The sequence below is a fragment of the Podospora anserina genome, chromosome 5 (genome assembly GCF_000226545.1).
Source record: "Podospora anserina S mat+ genomic DNA chromosome 5, supercontig 4".
In the NCBI taxonomy this organism is placed as follows: domain Eukaryota; kingdom Fungi; phylum Ascomycota; class Sordariomycetes; order Sordariales; family Podosporaceae; genus Podospora; species Podospora anserina.
In genome coordinates, this window is record NW_001914844.1 from 77,840 (window position 1) to 93,909 (window position 16,070).

At 51.0% G+C, this 16,070-nt stretch overlaps 4 protein-coding genes across 4 annotated transcripts; 2 read left to right on the plus strand and 2 right to left on the minus strand.

The window, feature by feature from the left end:
• Nucleotides 1-213: 213 nt before the first annotated feature.
• Nucleotides 214-1,068, plus strand: PODANS_5_3390 (uncharacterized protein; the record flags this gene model as incomplete). Its single annotated transcript, XM_001904841.1, has 1 exon — nt 214-1,068. One exon carries the CDS (start codon nt 214-216, stop codon nt 1,066-1,068), a length of 855 nt encoding a protein of 284 aa, XP_001904876.1.
• Nucleotides 1,069-5,986: 4,918 nt separating this feature from the next.
• PODANS_5_3395 (uncharacterized protein) lies at nt 5,987-6,684 on the minus strand (the record flags this gene model as incomplete). The annotated part of the gene is made up of 2 exons (XM_001904842.1): nt 5,987-6,152; nt 6,218-6,684. 2 exons carry the CDS (start codon nt 6,682-6,684, stop codon nt 5,987-5,989), a joined length of 633 nt encoding a protein of 210 aa, XP_001904877.1.
• A 1,047-nt stretch (nt 6,685-7,731) lies between these two features.
• PODANS_5_3400 (uncharacterized protein) lies at nt 7,732-14,596 on the minus strand (the record flags this gene model as incomplete). The annotated part of the gene is made up of 3 exons (XM_001904843.1): nt 7,732-13,727; nt 13,777-13,922; nt 13,977-14,596. The coding sequence occupies 3 exons, from the start codon at nt 14,594-14,596 to the stop codon at nt 7,732-7,734; spliced, it is 6,762 nt and encodes a 2,253-aa protein (XP_001904878.1).
• Nucleotides 14,597-15,259: 663 nt separating this feature from the next.
• On the plus strand, nt 15,260-15,763 carry PODANS_5_3410 (uncharacterized protein; the record flags this gene model as incomplete). Its single annotated transcript, XM_001904844.1, has 1 exon — nt 15,260-15,763. The coding sequence occupies one exon, from the start codon at nt 15,260-15,262 to the stop codon at nt 15,761-15,763; it is 504 nt and encodes a 167-aa protein (XP_001904879.1).
• Between the last annotated feature and the right edge of the window lie 307 nt (nt 15,764-16,070).

Genomic DNA, 16,070 nt, shown 5'->3' on the forward strand with positions numbered 1-16,070 from the left:
AGACTGACCTGCAGGCACATGCCTTTCCAGGTAGCATTTTCCCACAAAGTGAGTAAGGCGTATCATTAGCTTCTCATCATCACCCATACCGTTACCAATGTGACGTCGTATACTGGTGACACCAACGAGGCTTTACTCGTATCGAAAACAGCGTCCTGCGCCATCATGAGATGTCATTCTCATCGATTCCCGCTATAAAGGTGAAGGCATGACATGCAAACGATCCAACTCACCATCATCACAGATCAGACCGACACAATCTTGCCTTCGAACTTATCCGACAAACCCCCGAGAATTGCAACCATGCACTCGTACCTCCTCCTTGCCAGCCTTCTAGGCCTCGCCTCGGCCGCGCCCACCTCATCTACTGACATTCCAAGACAATGGACCCCTCAGGAGCCAGGCTCCATCCCTCGTCATTCCGGCGCCCGTGGCTTCCGTCTCCGCGTCAACGTCACCGACCCCTCCCTTGACCTTACTCCCCCCGTGCACAACCTTTTTCTTTCCACCGCCCACATCGGCCCGGCCCAGAACCGCGCCATAGTTAGCTATTCCGGTCCCATTTTCTACCAAAACGGTAGCTACTCCGACATTGCCAATTACCGTGCTGGTATTCTCACCGATGCGGGCCCGCCCGAGTCACCCTTCCCGGAAGCCATCCAGTACCAACAAGGCAGCGATGACACCAAGGGCAGCGAGCTCTTCATCAATGCTGGCACTCCTGGTGCTGGTACCGCGATCAGCAAGCTGACAATGCCCTACTCCACCTTGCAAATTTTGGAGGGTGCTCCGATTGTGAAATCGTTTATCGTTTGCGGGAACACGACGATTCCTTACTATGGGGAGAGCAGGAAGTTTGAGGTGGTGAACTGGCTTGGGGCAACTAGGGACTCGACTGGCACACATTTGAGGGTGCCTGAGGGCTGTGTTGCTGTCAATCTGGTGCCGGAATGCGCGTATGAGTTTGTGGATTTACCTGAGGGCGCGGCGTATGACAGGACGTTTGTGAATGATGTGCGGTGCTATGAGAGTGTTGCTGCTATTGATTGGAGCAAATATGCTTACTGAGTTGAGGTTCAGGAGAGATTGGGGTGAAGAACATTGGGAAAGAAGGAACATTGGGTTGTAGACGTTGGGGCCTTAGGGTGGAAGTAATGTCCTGTAATAATTGATTTGATTGGATTTTGTTGAGCTTTTGCTTTTTGAAGTTGCTTTGTTGTTGTTTATGTTATTTTGCTGGTCTTGTAAGGCTGAGGTTTGGGCTTGTCACTGTAGCTTTGCTGTGCTTGGATGTTTGTTGTTGTGTTTGGCTGTTTGCTGTTGTGCTTTATTGCAACGCAGCCACTGGAGAATCAAGCTGACGGCGGCGGCATGTGGTGGTGATGGCATCAAGGGGGAAACGACAATGTAAATTGGGACAAGGTACAGGGCTGAGACGCCACTAATCATGTGGGCCCGTTGCAATATTGGAAGGGGATTCAAGGTCACAGAAATTCCCAAACTCTGGTTGAATAAGGCACTTGAAAAGGTCGCAGCAATATTCGACACAAACACACTAATGGACCACAAAGACGGGAAGGGATAAGAGTGGAAGTATTCGTCGGAAGGGGAACTTCAGAGGTGCACCCGGTGTGGAAACGAACAAGCAAAGGGGTGGAGTGGGACAAAAAGAATCGAGTTGACACGAGACGGGACTCGAACTCACGACGTCTACCCGGTCGGCCGTGGTCCTGTCGCGATCTTGCTCTACGGATGATGATGAAGGGGATGAGGTTCCAACGATGTCAGGTCAAACACCAGCAGCAACAGATGACGAAACACCAAGAATTGGTTGGGAATGGCAAAAAGAGGACCAACGGAAGAGCTGTACAGAATTCGAAACCTGTGCCTTCAGAATCTTTGGGTGCTGACATAGAGCCCACTTTGAGCCTTCACCGACCACCAACCTACCAGCAAGGGATTAGACAGGGAGAAAGAAAAGACCCGTCAGAAACTGCCGTGGCCTGACCGCCTACATCCACCAGGGAATCTCTTCCTCTGTCACAACGGTCACCTTAGATACTGGACTGCTCCGGAAAACAATACGCTAAACCGGTCGGCGAATGAGCTTCTGCTGAGCATTGAGAAATGGATCCTCGGCATGGTCACGATCATGGAAGGAACGCTAGCAAGATGTTGGACTGTGCCCGATGGACTCCTGGATGGCCTGTTGGCTGTAGAGGATGCAAGCCTGGAATCATGGGGGACAACAATGCCCAAACAGAGGAGATACTGTTATAGAATAATATCCCGGTTAAGGTTTATTTTCCGATTCATGTAGGAGGCGGTAAAGTTAAATGGGATACAAGAAAGAGATACGAGGGAGTTCGGACAATTCCGGTTGATATTTTGCACGCTTTATAGGAGAAGTCTGGAGGGTTTGGGAGGTATAAGACGTCGTTGTAGCAGATGCCAGGTATCCTGCGGCTTGCAACCCATCTCTGAAACCCCCGGCCAGCCTTCAAAACATCATGGCGTATCAACTGTCAGCCTACGCCAGGCATCTTCTGAAAGGACAGCGTGCAGTTGCAGGCATTGTTAGAGCTCGTCTACCTTACCGTCAGGAACATCTGTTTATGACTAGCCTTGGCAACCCCTGAGGCTTGACTATGGGCGCAGTGAACCGCTTCTCGAGAGTCAAGGAGAAACATAAATACTGGAACCCGTCTCTTTTACCTATGGGCAACACGGTGGTATCTGTAACCGCAAAAGTGACCATCGGAAACTGCAAGGTGAACACCGCGCGACCCCTGGCCCCTGCAGCAAGGCTCCCCAAACATATTTTGAACAGCTCCAAGTACCCTGAAAAGTACCTGTAATTGTTATGTTGGGACCGCCAAGAATGACCATTATCCAATATGAGGTCTAAAGAGCAGGAGATACCAATGTTGTGGCACTCTCTTCAGGTGTAGTTCCCAACAAAACACTCACAGCTGGGCCCTTTTCTCGTATCGTCAACCAAAACAACGAGCTCATTCGCAGCTTGGGCCTGGCTCCAAAACTATGGGTTTATTCGGAGTTCGCATCGCCAATCTAAATTGGCTCAAGTGCGACCTCCAAATAGGTAACAAAACAAAATATCACCCTCCTTCCTCTATCCCAATCCCCTGTGCCCATCTTCACTTTCGCCAGCAGCGCCATGACAAACTCTATCTTTGTACGACATTGTTTTCACAACCCTTAGCATGAAACAAGCACCCTAAGTCTGGACCCAGCCGTCTAGCCTGCCAGGCAACAAAATAATCATGCCGGCCCAGCACCGTCACTAAATCGTTAATACCTTACCAGAACTTTTCCCCTCTCACCACTCGATTCCCTAATGGGCCTTCTCTGTCCTATCAAGTATGTTAGGGTGCAGATCGGGACACATTTTGCCAAGGCCGTGGGTCGGGAGTACTTGCAAAATAGCCACAACTCCCTTGACTATGAGCTGAACGACTTAGACGCAGCCGACGAAGGGGATCAGACCTTGGATTTCATGTACGGCCATGACACAAGCACAGCTATCAAGTACTACGCTTTGTTGGAAGCCGCAAGATAACGATCTTCAGAGTTTGCTTAATTGTCGAAGGAGATCCTGATGGAAGCAGATTGTCTTTTCTTGGATCCCGGCATACAAACCGACTGGCATCACCTTCAGCCACTCAAGGAACTATTGGTTTGTGATGCAGGAGCTATTCAAGTGACTGGCGATGTTAGCCACTCCTCCGACTCAACTCTTAGCTCGACACCTGACTCCGACGTGTAGATGGAGGATATCTTCGGATACTCATTTGGCAACTTTTTCTTGAAGAGGTAGCGGGAACTAGCTCTTTCCCATTGCCGGGGGATTTAGCGTCCGCACACGAGCCTGAATTTCGACAAGGGGTGGTCTCAGTGGTATAATCAGTATAGTCGCGGCAGCGGGGCTCTGCATATGCATTACTTGGTTGAGTCTGCTAGCAGCGTTGCTTCGAATCACATTGCTGTCAAAAACCACAATAACAAAAACAAAATTGATAGTCGTCTTGGACCCCTTCACTTGCTCCCCATAGTTCCGCTGCCGCGGAAGGTCCCGGTGCAAATCCGGGCTGGGCCACCCCTTGTCTTTTGCTTCTTTGACTGTTAGTGGGCTTTGTGTTTTTTGACGAAGTTATTGTTGGTATTGTTGGTTGGGGAGGTCGTGAGTTTATGGTGTTGTGGTTTTCTTAAATATGGGAGTGCCAGACTGGAAGCCCCATTATCTTTCCATTTATTCAAAGCTATCCGTTTGCCTGTCCTTTTGCTTATCCTTTTCCTTTTGTTTATAATAATAATAATGAAATTAGAAAATCAAAAACACCAGGAAACCCTGGGCACGCAAGATAAAATTCTTCAGCAGTGGCCCTGCCCACTGCACCAAAACAAAAAACTAAGCTTAATAACGGGAGGCTTGCTGTGACAAGGGCTGCAATATCAGGGCTTGGAACTCATGGTTCAATTCAGGCTAATAATCTTCAATGGCCTCGAAGAGCGTGATACTGAAAGTGAAGAAGGAAATACAGTCTTGATGATCCTGAACGCGTATTTTATCTTCCCTCGCGTGGCCCGTGCCCTTGTTGGCCTCAGGCCATCGCCAAGTCCTCCAATATCCTTCTGGGCCAGTGGGCTTTCTTTGATAACCGCCTTGCCTCTGATTGTCTGCCTCACTCTTGACGAGAGGCTCACGACGTGCAGCTTCCCCTCCTTAAGGTGATATTTGGCGTTGTTGTTGGTCATGGTTGTTGGTGGTTGGTGGTCGGCATTTGCCGTGTGACACTTGCAAAGCCCCGAACGAGGGTGGTGTTTTTTTAATACCCTCAAGAGGGCACTTTCTTTTGTTTACCACCAGGATAGAAGAGTTTCCTCAGAATATAGCCTGCTGGTTTTGAGTGTAGCTTGACATTGCCTGGGTACATAGCAGCCGGGTGGGAGACCACAGACAACCCCTTACTCTTCGCCTATCTTCCATTTTGCCAGATCTCTTTTGCTGATTGGCTGGCACCATCGAGTTCAAAAACATGTGAGATATGTCTGACAACCCAGACATCTCTCTGCTGTTTATGGATAATGAAGTGGAGTTATTGATTACCCCTATTTTGGTCGCCATTGTTACAGTCAGTATCACCGTGCATGTCTCTACCAGCCTGAATGCTATTCAAAAAAAGCTCATTTCCAAATAGGTCTCTTGGTGGTGTGGCCATTGAGGTCCTCGCAAAAGCAACAGACAGACAGCAAGAGTGAAATCAACCCATCTGCCCAGTGTGAGTGGGACTTAATTCTTAACGTGAAAACTCTGCTCCAGGCTACACGTGACGCACGGCTGCGCTTGTTGACATCACGAACCTCGTCGGCTATCCTCGGCTACATCGCTCCTTCCCCAACAGCAGCCAACTCTCTACCGTCCGATATATACCAGGCTTTTGTGTCTAATATTCAACAAGGAGCTCCAGTGGCCGCCTGGTATGGAGCGACGCGCAGCAGAGTTGCCAGTTTCTGTAGACCCTTTTCCGTCTTCGCCACTGGTTACGGCACTCATGTATATGGGACCTGTCTGCACTCGAGATCCTGGTTCGAACCCAGGGCTGGGCTCCTTGCTTTTTGTTTTTCGTCACTTTTTTCTTTTCTTCAGCCATGCTGACCACTGCCAGTCTCATTCTTTTCTTGAGTAGAGATCTCGTGTCTCTTCAATGAAAACTTATTGCCTGCAAAGTATTTTCTTTCACGTAAACCAAGACTTGTGGGCGAATAGCAACTTAAATTTATCTAGCAATGAAAACACAGAATGTGGTAAACAAAAAGACGAAAAAAGAAAAGTCTCCAACGACCACCGTCACCACCAAACAACCCACCGACTGCCTACCCAGACTCCCACGCAACCAACACCTCAACTCAAAACAACAAAAACAAAAAAAAAACAAATTCACAAGTTCGGTACACAGCCCAACCCCTACAAATTCCCACAAACGTTCGCCCCTGCCGAATCGATCCCATAAGTCTTCTTCCAATCATTACTAAACCACCACCCCCCCCTGCCCGGCCCACAATCCCTCTGTATACTCCCCCAAGCAGTAACCATCTCATTAGCACTGCAAGGGTTATCACCTCCATAAGAACTAAACATCATCATCAGCCTCCCTCCCAATCCACATATTCCCAACAACCACTTGAAAAGACTCACCAGATATACATCATACTCCCCCCAACATTACAAAACTCCCCCCCACGGGGCGGGATCGTGTTCCCGGTGCTGCACCAGTTGCTCAAGCAAGTGAGACTGTTCTCTAACTCGGACGCGTCGACGGGGTTGTTTGTGCAGCCGATTCTGATTCTGGCTTGCGAGACTAGGGATGCGAAAGTGCTGTTGGAGGTGGAGGCGAAGGGGAGGGGGTATTGCGGGGAGGGGGTGGCGAGGGTGGGGTCGTCGGTCCAGATGTCTGGCTCTGCTGGGGAGGAGGAGGAGTGAGTGAGGCTCCAGGGGAGGGGGTATTCTGGGGTTGGGGCTGTTAGATCGGTGGGGTTGTTGTGGTTGTTGTTGTTGTTGTTGTTATTGGCTGAGGAGGAAGGGCTGTTACTGTCATCAGAGGGGAAGACAGCGGGGGAGGAGAGGGTGAGGGAGGGGAGAAGGAAGAACAGAAGCGGTAGCATTGTGATCAGATTGGGAAGAAGGTTCTTGTTGTGATGGATTGATCTTGGTGTGCCAAGAGAGGAAGAAATAAGATGCCCAGACTAGACACTTTTATGCCCAACTTCCAGTCAAGCATCTCGTTCATGACTGGCGATATCTGACGGCTTTGAGAACCATCACAGTAGGACTGACTCAGCCTGTGGCAAGGTGTGTGGCCATCTGGTTAGTGGTTGTCATTCTGTCAGTCAGGACGGAGGGAGTACACGTGGTGCCTGGGTTGGGTGACAGACATGAGTTTGTGGGATTGGACTGGACCGCGACCCGTCTGTCACTGTAGCTTTATAAGCAGGGCTCATTGATGGTAAATTAGGGTTCAGAACAGGTAGCCATCTGACATCATCTTGTGCTTGATGTAAAAAGGCAAAACTTGGTTCATTGCGACTGAAAGATGACTCGTAGCGTTAAATCGCAATGAAAGCATCCCAGAACAGGCAAGCACAAGATAGCCGGTTGTACGACCCCGAAATCTTTGTAACATGACAAGGCTACTGGCCCCTCTGGAAGTTCTAGCAAGTTCTGTCCAACAGACAACTACGCCACATGACAGGTTTCAGCATATGCCATCCCCAAAACACCATTCCGATTTCTCACGATGCCAATGAGACACTTCGAACTGGCAAAACCGATGAGCTTCTTTTTTTTAATGCATCACACCACCAACGACAGCCCGAAACCGGCCGGAAGGTGTGCTCCGCATTCAACACAAGAAAGGAGGTCCAAATGTCTCGGATGGCCCGGGTCCAGACCACCTGGCTGTCACACTGACGCCATGATCAGCATTCAAGTCAAAGATGGACGACCATAATAAAATCCGTGAAACAGAACTACGGAAATGTTCAAGTCCCATATCAAACTCCAAAAATGAATCGAAAAAGGGACATCCAGCTTTTCAAAAATGAGCTTTTGTCATTCAACTACCTTATCAAAGCCAAGACCACCCCCCTTTAACTCCACAAAAAGTAAACAAACAAACCCCCTATTTAAAAGCGGGTCCCACCCTTGCCCAATCACAACCCCTCCCAAATCTCCCCAACCACATCCTGCAACATCCTCAACCCATAAAAACCCGCCACCCTCTTATAAACCCTCAACCTCCTCATGACTTCCTCCCTCTTCACACTCTCCCTCCACTCCCCAGAGCAAGTACAATGTTCCATAAACTCATTCACCCTCGCCGCTCCACACTTCCCACACTTCAAATCCTGACAGGTCCACTCGACCACTATCCCCTCCACCTCACCCACCAGCCTCTCCTCAATCGCATTCCTATCATACTCCGCCTCGCAATACTGACAAGCCCACCTCTTTGCCTGTGGCTCCTCGTCGGGCAAAGGCATCAAATCCTCATCCCTGCACAAATCCAAGTCCCGCGTCATGGTGCAATTTTCACAGCTCAACTGGGTTATCTTCAACGACTCCGAGGGATTCAGAAACTGCCCCTCCTTGGAGAACTCCCTCACGTCAAAAAGCGCCAACAACTCCTTCCTCAGCAATCTCGCCTCAAGAGTGATGTTCTTGTCAAGGGAGAGCACTTGCATGAGCGCCTTGACCAGTTCCAGGATTGGGTTCGCCGTTGGCTTTGCTGACGCGCTCTTCTTATGCGCCGGCCCTGTAGACGCAGAAGAAGGAAGCAGCTGAGGGAGGTAAGACCCAGGCAAAACAGGAAAGCTGTAGTCATTGGCCAACTCTGGGTGAAGCATCTCCCTCTTTTGCGCCTGAATCAACCCTAGAATTTCCTTCTTGAGCGGCTTCTCAAAATTCTTCCCCAGGATGATCTGGTTAGCGCCTGTGGGGACCTTGTCATCGGCTTGTTGAGTGCTGTCACCACGGAAGGGGAGCTGGGTCATTCTTGGGGTGGCAGTGGGATCTGATCCATTAGCGGGCCGTTTGATGCCGTGCATGAGCTCGATGAACTCGACTACCCAATCTCGGAAGACTGGCTGCAGTCGGACTGGGAGGAACGTCGCGATTTGCCAGTGCATGATCATCTGGAGATCTTGCTCATCTTTTTCGAGAACTTCCTGGCAGGCTTTACCACCGTAGTTGAACTCGTCGTACCAGACCAGATAGTCCCAGTATTCCTTGATTTCAAGATCGATGAAGTGGAACAGGGGCTTGGCTTTGATGCTCTTGAGGATGTACTGCGAGTAGGCGTACGCATTGCCAACCTCAGATTTGGTGGTTTGCAACAAGAGGCGGTTGGCACTGGCGTACACAACGTGCGACCCCACGCGGCGGAAGTCAGCCATGAGCTGGAGAAGAGCTTTCCGGCTCATCATCTGGACATAGTAGTGCAGAGCTCTGTCATAGAGACAAGATGCCGGGGACTCAACCCAGCGGATGAGATGCTGCACCATAATATCGGCCATTGTCGACCCTTTGCAGGCTTCAGCCCACCATGACTTGACCATTTCGCGAAGGACTTGGACACCAGCGTTCGCAAATGCATTCTCAGACTGAAACGACTCTTCCCCACCCCCGCCATCACCAGCAGGGTTGAAGGAGATACTGTCCGCGCCCTCAAGCTCGTTGATAAGAGACGACGTCAAGATGGTATTGATACCAAGATTGCGAACCTCTATATCAATGCAAACTGAAGCATAGGTGCCAGGGGTATTAACCGAAGGCATCTGCACCTGATCAAGCGGACCAACCACGTCATCCTTCTCATACCCAGCATGGTCAGGCCGCGGACTAGGCGACCACCACAAAACAACACTGTTGGCTTGCAGTCGGCGGGCATAGGCAACGTCGATCAAGAAGCGGGGATCGTCCCGCTCCAAGTTGCACAGTGGCACATCGCCGTACTTGGCCAGGGCAGTCAAGTGCGTGATCCACGAACCAAGGCTAAGGTAGTGGTTCACCAGACGGCGTGCCACCACAGTTTGCCACCCAAGAGGCGGCAGCGAGCTATCGGCCGTGTCGTACTTGAGTGGCATGACAGGAAACTCGCCCAAGATGGGGATATCGTGCACCAGCAGGTTGCGTTGCGAGGATTGGATAACCATCATCATCGGACAGGATTCCTCCTTCTTCATCTTCTTGACAATGTCGCCAATCTCGAGGAAAGCTTTGCGGCGCGTAGTGACCTGAGTGATCTTGACGCTCAGCTTCTCTTGGTATTGGAAGCGTTCTTGCCAGGTAGAGTCTTCACCCTCTTCGCTGATCCGCCGAGCAAGCAAATCTGAGTAAAGCTTGGAGATGTTTGGCAAATCCTGACCGCCGTCCTTGCTCTTCTGCTGGATAATGACATGTGCTTGATCACCGGTTGTCGAGAACAAGCCGAAGATCTGCCGGTCACCGGCGCTGATGTGTGACAGATACACATAAGACATACGGGCGCCCTCCAGATACGGTTTTGGCTTGGTTGGTTTCTTGAGACCATCAAGGTCAAACCCTTGCTCGAGACCCTTGCCAAGAACACCAGCTTGGCTGGTATCAATGGTGCAGAGATTACCCAACTGGAGAAGTGCCCGAAGGTTGAGTGGGATCTGCTTCTCATACACGCCTTCCACACTTGGGTGGTTAAACAGCAGTGAAAACTTCTCCGCCTCGGCAAAGTAGATCTCTTCTGGCACAGTGAGCTTAAAGAGGTGCACCGAAGAATGGCCATTGGGAAGTGTATGGTTGACCTGTTCCACCTGACATCCGTCAATCTCGATATCCGGCAGCTCTTTGCTCTTCAAGTTCAAGAAGACCTGACGTTGGACATTGATTTTGACCGTGTGGATCTTGTTGTCGATGAGTACATAAGCGATAACAATCCCTGGCATGTCCGTTGCCTTTAGCTGGAGAACCTGCCAAGTATTCCTGAAGGTCACCTCGGCCTGGTTGCGGAAGGTCTGCTGGAGACTGTTCTGTGCATTCCCACGCCTTTCACCGAACAGATGGCGTCTCCGTGCCCTGGCTTGCTTTTGAAGCTTCCACTTCTGTTTCTGGTATTCCAAGAACGCGGGGTAGTCCTCGCTTGGATCGGGCATCTTCTTGGGAAGGGCTGCAAAGGGATCCTCTTCTGGCTCAGGGGACTTGCGCTTGTGAGATGCCAGCACTTTCTGGGAGGCAGCAATAGCTGAGGTAACTGTCTTGGGTTTGAGTAGATCACCAATATCCTCCAGATCTCCCAGCTGGTTGGTAATATCGTTCAAAGGGCGCTTGGTGGTGGGTCCAAAGAGATCGGTAAGCTTCTTCTGCTTCATCTTGTCGTCCTTGATGTTGATGCGGCGCTGCAGCCAGTCCGGATGGGGAATGCGCGGTACTGGGTTGCGGACCTTTTGCAGTGCTGCCGGAATGGTGATGAGCTTCTGAATGACAGAGCCAAGACGCTCACGGTAGTACTCCCAGTCAAGCAAGGCACGAGGATCCGTATCGGCTGGCTCTTCCTTGAGCCACTTCTTCAGATACATCCGCTTGGTCTCTTCCTCGGCAGAGAAGATGGCAACTGGCACGGCACGTTCAGTGACAGGCGCCCCCTTGGGCCTGGCACAGATGATGAACTTGCAGTTCAAGCCCTTGTCTTTGACCATCGCCTCACCCAAGAAGTCAGCCAAGCGTTTGGCCGTCGTGATGGATGTGGACTTTTGTGAGCCGTATTCCTCCAGAGTCTTGGTCATGCTGCGGTTCTCGGAAATGAGCTCCATCAGCTCCTCGTCGGCAAGTGTTGTTCCTTTACTGTCGAGGACGTCGAGCCATCTGTTGGCAACCTTGGCCACAGCGGTGTAGCACTCGGCCAGAGTGGTGCCGTCCAGGAAGAACTTGAAGATTTGCTGCTGGAAGATTTTGATGAGCTTCAGCTCACCTCTTCGCTTGACCTCGAAACCCTTCAGCTCAGCAAGACTGCCATCGTCGTTGAACACGGCATAACGCTTCTTCAAGTTCTTGTCCTCTTCCTTCGATGTTGGAAGAACCATGGCCTTGTACGGACCATCGACTTCGAAGAAGATGGAGTTGTCGCTGTGGGTCTCGTACTTGAACGTCTTCGGGTCAACAAGAGTCTGATACTGGTGGTTGGTGAACTTGTCGTGGACCAGGTGGTTCAACATGACACAGGGATACGAAATGGTCATTTTCTTGCCGTTCTTGAGCTTGAAGGTGAAGTTCTCTGGGAACGTAGCCGGCAACATACACCAGATACCATCCGTGTCAAGCTCCAGTGGGCGACCGAGGCGCTCGACCAGAGATCTGGCAAGCTGAATAATGGTAGCGCCCGTCAGACAGGTAACGCCGGCCATTTCCATTGAGTACCAACGGGAACCCTTTCTCATGACGTATCCGTAAAAGGAGTTGAGAATGACCTTGTGCGCCAACTGCAACGAGTCAAACAGAACGATCATCTTCTTGGCGTGGTCAACCTCGGACGCTGATGCCCCTGAGCTCCTGAGGGCATCTGTCTTGCCTTTCCACACCTTGGCCTTTCCTTTGTAGTCGTAACGACGATCACGGAAATCGCGCACCGTGTCGATGTAGAAGGGGTTCTCTCGTTGGCAGATGATGGCTTCTCGGACAATCGTGGTGGAGTCGTGAATCTTGTGGTAGACCTTTTGCGAGTAGAGCTGCAGTCTTTTTCTGATCAGACTTGCCTGTTCATCAGCGGGTAGTTCCCCAAACGATCTTGTCGGCATGTTAGGCCTTTTCCCTGGAAAACGTTCGCTCTCCAACGCATGCCGAATCATGTTGTACTCGTCGCGCTTCGCTGGTAGATACTCTCCTCTCCACGCCCATGGTAACCTTCTGTCGCATGTTTTGCCAGGCCGGTTGAAGTCACAGGCTGCGCAGTCTGACTCTGAGATCATGGAATCCGGCTGCAGCCGATTGGTCGTCATGATGTTGGGATACATGGAGGCGACGTCGAGATGGTAGATCAGGGGGTTCTCGAGGCGGTTTGGCGTCTCCTTGAGGTTCATGAGCTTGGCAACGATTTGCTCCTTCACCTCGTCGTAGTTGGTGATATCGTCCATTGACTTCTTTTCTTCGACCGTGATACTAAACTTCAAGGCAGCATCCAGATCCCTCAACAACTCATCCACTGCCCCTGTGTCAACGGAAAAGGTGACGGGGATGTCTGCCCTGAACACGCCAGCCTCGATACTTTCGACGTGTCCACCAACATACGTCTCTGATTCCAGCAAGTGTCCTTCCCAAAATGACTCCTTGGCCTGGACGTGCTTGTTTGGAAGCACGATACCCTTTTGGTAGGCCTGCACCATCAACAACATCTCGCACAGGGTTCCTGTACCCTTTCTGAGCGTGTCGTCTGGGCCAAGCGGTAGAATGGTACAGAGAGAGAAAATGAAGGGGTGGACGTATTTCATGTACAGATAGTAGGTGGCGACGGCATCGGAGACTGAGTACTCGGCTAGGGTTTGTGGTCTTTCTTGGGCGTAGGGTGTCATGAGTTCGGGATCGAGTTCGTCTGGGTCGTATCCAAGCTTGGCCACCGTGACTGCCTTCAAGCCTCTGCTACCTTGTGGCAGGTAACTGTCACGGTTGACCCAGTGAAAGCAGTCCATGTGCACGCTGTAATTGCACTTGAACTGATCATCGCTGTCCCTTTTCCAACCAATTTCATGGTACAGGTCAATCCCGTTGATGCTAGCACGGGCTTCCACGAAGGGCCAATCGAAGAAATCACCGTTGTAAGTGGCGATAACGGTTGGTCGAGCTTCCTTGATGTGGAGAAAGAACCGTTCTAGTACTGACTTCTCGTCCGGCTCGTTGAAGATCATAAACGGCCCCGGGTATTCTGGTCTCGGTGTGTAATCGAAATCCGCAATGTCTTCGGAGACAACCTCTCGATTCGTGATCAAGAAACCTTGCCCGTCGATCATGTAGGATATCATCATGATCTGATCCACCGCGGCATCGGGAAACTTTAATGGCGCCTTGCACGTCTCGATATCGTAGGCCATGACGACCGGATCTGCTGGGGCGAGGCGGTCCTCATTTCGAATAACAGTCGTCACACCGTTTTTGGCCTCTACAAAATACCAATTACCCACCCGAATGTCTGACAGGAGTTAGCCAACAATGCGGGTAAAGAACCGAGAGGCACGTACCCAAGTCTATCATTACTCTAACGTGGTATGGGACGTCATATTCCCTGATATCAACAATAAAATCGCTCGCCTCAGAAAATGATGTCTTGTGTCGTTGGTCGTCTCTTCGTAAGTCGTCGTCAAAAAGATCAAAGTTGCCGTTTGTTCTGCCATATGTCAGTAAGCCAGCAGGAGAGAAACCCCCTGAATGTCAAACTCACGTAGCAACCTCAGCATATGTGTCCATAGCATCCATCCCCTTCTTATTCTTTTCCGCTATCGGCATAATATCCCTCCTTGCCGCCATCAAGTCTTGCACATTGTGAAACTTGATCTCGAGAAACGTCCTCCTGTATCCCAGCAAGTGATTCGGCATGCTCAAATCCTCCTTCTCAATTTTCTTGATCGACTTGACCACTCCACCCCCAGGTACCCTCTTGCACCACTCCTCCACCTCCCCTTCATGACCCTTTCGGCAAGCTATCAAAAAGTATGGCTCAAAGTCCACCGTCGCCTTGAATGTCTGTCCGTCCTCCTCGATGAAGTAACAGTCAAGCGCTGCCCTGCCGCCACCTCCGGGAATCCGTGGGTCGTCGATAGAGGTAGCTTGTACGTTGACCAACCAGCCCTCGCGCTTCCGTCCGGCGTCATAGCGCGCAAAACCCATATTCTCGTCGATCTGGTGTGCCAGTGCGGTTCTCTCCCACTTCTCATCCATCGAGGTGGCCTCGCCGCGGGTGCTGGACGAGGCCGCAAAGGTTTTTGTCTTGGGGCCATGGTACGCTTGTTTGCCGCCTCGTCGGTAGCCGCCCCGGGGCTGGCGGAGGGAGGTATTGGGCATGGTGAAGGTATGTAACTATCCCGTGGACGGGTGTCAATTAATGTCGACCCGGGGTACTCTGTAGACTCGATGGCGCTGGCTGTCTTGGCTTTCTATGCTGGATGCCGCTGTGCGCTATACGCTATACGATAGTGGAAGTGCCGAGCAAAAGAAAACGACACGCAATCATGAAAAAGGCAGCATTGAACTGATAGAAATGTCAAAGAACGAAAGACACAGCTCCTGAGTCCGTGGATTACTTGGGAAAGGTGCCAATTGGTGGTGGTGTTCGCTGTGGACCACTGCCTCGACTGTGTTGGCAAAAACCCATTAAACAAAGACGCGTTCTGAAGCGCGCTTCCAATCGCGACGCGACTTGGTGGGGCACTTAACGCAGGGGTGAAACGGTGACACCAGAAACCCTAACCCTCTGTAGACAGCTTCCCCACGTTTTGGCAGACAAGTAAAAGCACAGACCACACCATCGAAACGGCATTGGACAGATGCAAGACTTGGAGCTCTGCATCACAAGCCGAAGCTCAAGACCAAGACAAAGTAAACAACCGGCCAGCTCAAACCCAGGTATGCCTCAATTGCACCCACATACTTCCCATATCGACTGTTAACATTCCCAAGTTTGCTCCAGCACCACCCCTCCACCGAACTCAACATCTCCCACCCAAGATGACCACCCCACCAAACGACTCCTCCAACAACCCCGAATCCGACCTCCCGTGGCTCCAAAAACCGACAACAATCACGCCCTCATCACCGTCCCAAAAACAAAATCCCCAAGAAGAAGACCTCTCCCTCACAGCAGCGCTATCAACCATCACCCCCTCCTCCTTCCTCACCGTCCACCAAACCCCCTGCGCCCGCACCGGGCTCCTAACAGGCATAGGCCTCGGCTCCGCAGTCGGCATCCTCCGCTCGATCCTCGGTCTCCCTATCCCCCGCGCCGCCAACTGGGCCGTCGGCACAGGCGCCCTGACCGCCATCCTCCAGTACGAGTACTGCCAGGCTAAGCGAAGGCAGGAGAAGGCCAAAGTGGCCAGAGTGGTAGAGGTATACGGGCAAAAACAGGCTGAGATGAGAGCGAAGGAGGAGGAGGATAGGAGGAGGAAGGCGGAAGAGGAGAGGAGGTTACTGGAGGAGCAAAAGGGGAAGAGTTGGTGGAAGGTTTGGTAGGGACGTCACAAAGTGTAGGATAGTGAGGTGTAAGATAGGTTGTACATATACCAGCGGGAGCACCAGCACGAGGGGAAGCTTTTGGGTACCAAATACAAGATATCATTCATGATGGGTATATTTCCATTGTCATGTTAAAACAATTCAACGCTGCGCTATTCACCATATTCAAGATCCTCCTTCAAATCCACCCAAATCACACCACTGAGAACAAAAGGAAATTCCCAAAAAAAAAAAAAAAAAAAAAAAAAAAAAAAAGACAGTCATCCATGCGGCCGTTATCATTACTTCAGTAAACCCATGATAA